The sequence below is a fragment of the Pseudonaja textilis genome, chromosome 1 (genome assembly GCF_049901715.1).
Source record: "Pseudonaja textilis isolate UNSWEBS1 chromosome 1, rPseTex1.2, whole genome shotgun sequence".
Taxonomy (NCBI): Eukaryota; Metazoa; Chordata; class Lepidosauria; order Squamata; family Elapidae; genus Pseudonaja; species Pseudonaja textilis.
Window position 1 is genome coordinate 306,919,895 of NC_141990.1, and position 6,000 is coordinate 306,925,894.

The 6,000-nt window shown below is 37.7% G+C and overlaps 1 protein-coding gene across 50 annotated transcripts in view; it reads left to right on the forward strand.

Moving 5' to 3' along the window:
* Nucleotides 1-1,722, forward strand: part of KTN1 (kinectin 1) — a 101,440-nt gene extending 99,718 nt beyond the window's left edge. For 32 of the 50 annotated variants that reach the window (XM_026698678.2, XM_087922373.1, XM_087922374.1 and 29 more), the window contains 2 exons: nt 324-432; nt 1,321-1,722. In XM_026698678.2, coding sequence (XP_026554463.1) covers nt 324-432; nt 1,321-1,328 — 117 coding nt within the window. In that variant the 3' untranslated portion in view covers nt 1,329-1,722. Of the gene's footprint in view, nt 1-323; nt 433-1,173 lie in introns of all 50 variants that reach the window. The other 18 variants (XM_026698680.2, XM_087922376.1, XM_087922378.1 and 15 more) reach the window with 1 other exon arrangement.
* Nucleotides 1,723-6,000: the final 4,278 nt, after the last annotated feature.

Consider the following 6,000-nt stretch of genomic DNA (forward strand, 5'->3'; position numbering starts at 1 on the left):
TGGCCACGGTGGGTGGGAGGAGTTTAAAGAGTTTCTGAAGTGACTATCCAAAATGTTTCAAGACCAAGAAATCTGAGCAAATGCTCCCATTGCTTGTCCTGGAGAAAAGGGAGTCTTTTGACCATGATGTGAAACTTGTGTAGAACAGCTGAATGACGGTTGAATGAAGATTCTTGGGAATGAAGAGACCCTATCTAAGGGGTGAGGCAGATTGAGGTTTCAACCAAGTATCAAGCTCGTATCCTAAAATTAATTGTCCACTTCATTTGGCTTCCTCTATTCCAAAGTTTCTAATACTTTCTACTTTCTTTCATCTTTTTCAGGCTGGTCCAGATAATGTGAATCTAATTCAAGATATAGTCCACCTTAAGCAGCTTCTTGCATCAGTTGGCCAAATGCTCACAAAGGGAAAAGAACAGTATCAGCTATTAGGTAGGAGAATTTGAGTCTGTTTTCCTAAGATGGACTTAAAGCAGGAAGTCAAAAGTAACTGGTGAAGTTTTCAGGATCTCTAGAAAGCAGTAATCAAATCATAGAAGCCTGCAGCTTCGCATTGTGGTTGAAATACCATTGTGGATTATTTCTACTTATAAAATAACACGTTAGTAAGAGTCATTGCAGACGAGCCTTTCCCAACCAGCAGCCTACAGAAATATTGAAATTGTCATTTTCAAAATTCCCAGTTAGCATTCCCATGGATTTGTATTTATCCTTCGCAGCTGCTTTTATTGTTCTCATACAGGGCAAATATAATTTTTTCACAGCTGTGATTTTAATGATTATTTTCATTCTGGGATAACAAAAATCTTGTTTACAAATGTAAACAGTGGACAGATATGGAATCTGGATACTCAATTGTCTGTCCTCTTTACAAAGTTAATTTTCATTAATTCTATTTAGTAAATTCTGAATGGGCTTACTCAGCACTTTTTTTAGCTTTAAGAAAACTATACATGCTGAATATTGACTTTTTTCCTCCCTAAAAAAATCTCTTATAATACTAAGAATCAGGAGGTTTTTTTTTAAATAACAAAACCGGATCCCGCAAAATATGACATATTTTTCTGTTACTTTTAAAAATAAAAATACTTTGCCATAGTGACTACCTTATCCTTAAGCTTATCTTTTTGTTTTGTTTTTTTGTTTTTGTTTTGTTTTGCTTCTCTTTTGCAGAATGAAATCATGGGGAGATCGTTTAATTTGGGGGTAGCAGAAGGCAATGTATTTTATATTTTGCCAAATTAAAGCCTTATTTATATGTTCACCCTTTCTACTTCGTCAAACACTGAACAGAGTTTTGTCTTTTCTACTCTTTGTTAGACTACTGATTTAAACAAGATGATGAAGAAGACGACTCTGCAGACACCTCCAGAGTTTAGTTTTATAATAAATAAATTTAAATAAATCGGTTTGGATAATTAGAGCTTTACATTCCTGGAGCTACAGTAAATGTGTAACCTTTTATCTTTACTATGCTCAGTAAAACTCGTTCACACACACAGACACGCACGCACCCTTGACATAGTGGTAGCAGCAGCAGCAACAATAACATTTTAATATTGACAGCCTATGCTGTTTTACTTAGATACAGTTTGGGAGTAGCAGCCTTGTAACTTCTACCTGAAGTAAACACTCCTCCTCCCTACTCTCTCTTTTTTGGGTTGCTAATGTAATCAGTTTTTGTAATGGTGTCAGCAAATAAAGGGATGCTTACTACTCAAACTGTACTGTTATGTTCTTGATTTGGAATTCCCTAAAGAAGACCTGTAAAATCTTCCATGCTACTATATAAAAACTGCAGTGTGACAGATAGCACAAGAACCCGGTTGGGTCAGATTACAGGTTTTCCTGTTCCTGCATCAGGTGTCACAGATGGGACAATCCCTGGGAAGCCTGGAAAAAAAGACATCATAACTAGCAGCGACTGATTGTCTTATTCTCCCATTAATTTGTCTGCTTCCTTTTTAGACCCTCCTGAATTGGGGCCCTCACCACACCTTGTTCTAACCAATTCTGAAAATGCAGTATGTAGAAAAATGTGTCATGCAAACTTAGCCATTATGACTTGTAAATCTTGATTTTAAGGCTCAGCATGTTATGCAAACCTAACAAACATTATGGTATTCAATAAATCATAGTGAAAATGTGGCATAACATAAAGTGTGAACCCAGTCACTATTTGCCTTGAATTTCCCACTAATCGTAGCAGGTCTGCCTTCTGCTAATGTGCGTGACAGAGGGAAACATTTATCTATACATCATTTGTGCTATACCCAATGTTACATACCGTGGTTAACTTCTCTTATTGCGATTTGTATTTTGCCCCTCAAACTGTTGTGTTGCTTCCAATTTCCCTACCATTGTGTTAGTTTTTCTCTAGCTCTACCTTACTATTTCTCAGAAGCAGAGTATACAGCTACTCATAATATTCCAAGTGTGATAAGTTTCCGAATGTTTCAGCTGGCATATATGTATCTCTTAAATATATCATTTCTTGTGATGATAAAGTGGAAAGGGTTCTATGCTGTGATGAAATCAAACATTTTTCTTAGTGATATTCTTTAAATTTATTCCTTTCAAGTAAAAGAAAAGTAACTGAGGTGCCAATAAAAAAATTGAAGTAGAAGCAATATTGCTTAATGTGCACTTGTTTAAGAAACACATTTTTGAAAGGGAAATTTGGAATACCTAGTTCCTCCTTCATATATGTCTTCAGCTATAATTAAAGAATTCCTGAAATACAGTTCTTAAAACTGAAAGGGAAGAACTTTTGTCATTGGTATAAAGATTAATATCTAAACACTAATAAATTTGAACCCATACATCCAACAACCAGTTAATTAACACTTTGATCAGTTTACTCACCTACCCACAGTATATCAATCAAACTGAATCAGGTGCTCTGAAGTCAACCCTTCCCCCACAATCAATACATCCAGGGATAAGCCATAGCTGCAACTTAGGGAGTACCTAGCTTCATTGATCCTGATTAAAATCCTCCCCTATTTATTAGACAAAAGGTCAGAATCTTTGTCATTCATTGAAAGCAACTTTCCTGATCCTTCTCCTTGATCCTTTTGAATTGTTTTAGCAGTGAAACATAGCAGCATGAGCTGGCACTTCTCAAAAATGTCACTGTATCCCAGCTGAACATGATGAAATCAGCAAATACAGGCTAGGAATTAGCTGAAACAATGCACAATGGAGAAGATAACAAGCACTCCTGTCTGCACATATTTACTTTGCTGTTAAATAGTGCATAGAGATAAGCTTTCCCTCATGTGGTCATATAAAAATGGAGATGCTAGCTATGGTTTTCCTTGTCCAATCTCAATTGATCTTAAATAATGTATCTGGGAATTAAGCCTTTGCTGAACTGTTGGAAAACATTGGATGGGCTTTAAAAAGTTCTGGTGAAATAGTCAAACTATGTAAGGTAAAGTCAAGGCTGTAAAATGTCTTCTTGGCTTTCCCCTCATTCAAACATTTTCGTGCTTCAGGTATTCAAGAATAAAGGATTTCTATGAGGGAAAATGGATTGAGTTCAGTTGCCTAAGTAATTGAATATCAGATATAGCTGTATCGCAGATTGCAGCAATTTTTATAAGTCTTCACTGCCTGAAGTGGGGGGAATTTTCCAGCATTTTGTATATTTATACAGCTGTGTAAGTTGCTTTGAAAGGAGCACTTCACAATAATTAACAAAATGTTTCTTAAACTCAGAATTCTGGGATTTGAAGTCCATACATTTTAAAGCTACCAAGTTTGAGAAACACTGTTCTAAAAGATTCAGCACTGCTATTATGAAAGCTTTTCCCTGAATATCTCATGTATGTGCACACAAAGCTGCTTGTAATGCCAGTAAAATAATTAGCCCACAGCAGACAGCCTGAAAAGGCTCTTTAAAAGCATTTATGTCAAGTCTTCAAGAGAACTCTACTGCTTTAACACTTCAAAGGGGGAATTTGCTCACATCCACATACTTAAGTGTCATGGACTTCTGTGACATTACAGAGTTCAGTCTTTATATAGGTTTTGGACAAAAGTGCTCATTTGAGCCAAAGAATGAGAGGGTCCTGGCACATAGACAAGGAGCTGTCCTGTCACCATAGCCAAAATGCATTTGAATTCAGAGCAGTCAGCTTGGCACCCCTTTCAGGTCCAACAATGTTCAAAAGCACTGGTAATCTTCCTCAATAGGCCCATCATTAATATGTTGATGGAATAGTAGTTATTAATCAGGTTTATAAGAAGTAATTGCAGCAATTTATATTTCTCTGTTCTGTTTTCTTTGCTCTCTTGAACTGTGAAATTCGAAGAGTACTGGGAATACCACTTCTTTTCCCCTCAGGAGGTCTAAAGTTAGGATCACCATATCTATTTATCCTTTTTAAAAATTCATATTGCAAGTATTAACAGGTAAAATCTTGGTCCAATTAGTCCAGCATTCTTTGAAAGAATTCCAGCTCCAGAACCCCAAGGTGGTTAGAACTTCTAGAAGGCCATGAAGACCTGGTTCTTCCAAAGCATCAGGTTAGGTTGAGGTTGACTTAAGAGGTTATGGTATGGGTGGTTCTGGCATCTTGATGGAATAATGTGGTTTTTTATTGATCACTGTGAGCTGCCTAGGAGATTACTATGTGAGATAGGCAGCTACAAAAGTTCTTTAAATATAGGTAGTCCTTAATGTCCATTTGTTCAATGACTAACATTATTATGGCATTGAATGCAGGAACTTTCAATTAGTCTTTAAAGTTCTGATCATCCTCCACAATCATGTGAACAAAATTCAGACCTCCCTGCCTTTACAACTGCCAATCACCACCACCGCTGTCTCTCATTTCCAGCTGACCTTTGTCATCTTTATCTGCCTCTCCTCCACTGGACTCACCATCCTAGCCATGCATAGGGGAGATGATGTGGAAACATCCTGCAGACGGGCAAGTTACAGCTATGGGCAGGTGTGTGCCATGCTACATACCACCACAACTAGCTGGGTTCTTTCATGTGTCAGCCAGGGGGCTCCTTTCATGAAAGGAGGACCCAGCAGCATGAAAAGAAGTGCGTTGTTGCAAAAGGCAGAACAAAAGAAGGCCTTGGGCAATAATGCCATATGATGCAGTGGGTAGGTTGTGAAGGAAGCTGGTGATGGGTAGGTGGGTACCAAAAAGGCAAGAATTAGAAAGATAGCAATAGCCCTTAGGCTTATATACTGCTCCATGGTGCTTCACAGCACTCTTGAATGGTTTATAAATGTCAACATATTTCCCTCAACAATCTAGGTCCTCATTTTACCAACCTCAGAAAGATGGAAGGCTTGTGCCAGTCAGGATTGAACTCTTGGCTATGGGAAGAGTTAGCCTGCAATACTGCATTCTAACCACTGCACCACCACAGCTCCCTCTCCAAGAGATGGGAGATAGGTGGATGGGGGATTACTTTCTTCCAAAAATGATTTGGATCTGGGTAAGTCCTCACCTAACAACTGCACGAAATTTACTCAATGACAGCAATTGAGATTGCCTAGAAGCCGCTAATTAGAGCAATTACACCAACATTTTAACAACTGCATCACTTGACAACAAAGTTGCCAGTCCTAATTCGGGTCATTAAGTGAAGATTATCTATAAACAAATAAACTTGTCTGATCAGCTTATTCCAGGAGTGATGGTATTTTTGGTTCCAGGGCCTTTGCCATATTAGATGTCGGGGGTGGGTGGGTAGCATTATAAATACGTACATAGATAAATGCCTGTGTACATCCACCTTTATTTGGTTCACAATAAACTGCTGAAAGTGGAAAGACTCATTGCTTTCTTCTTTCATCCACAAATATCCTGATATATTTTGTTGATACAGTAGTGGAAACCAATTGCTCTATTTCATTGGATGCTTCCAAGCAACTCACCATTTGTTTATTTGTTTGTTTTTCCATTTATATAGTTGCCCATCTCACAAAACATTTTAATGGTATGTGAAAATGGCTTTAGGAGACACGGG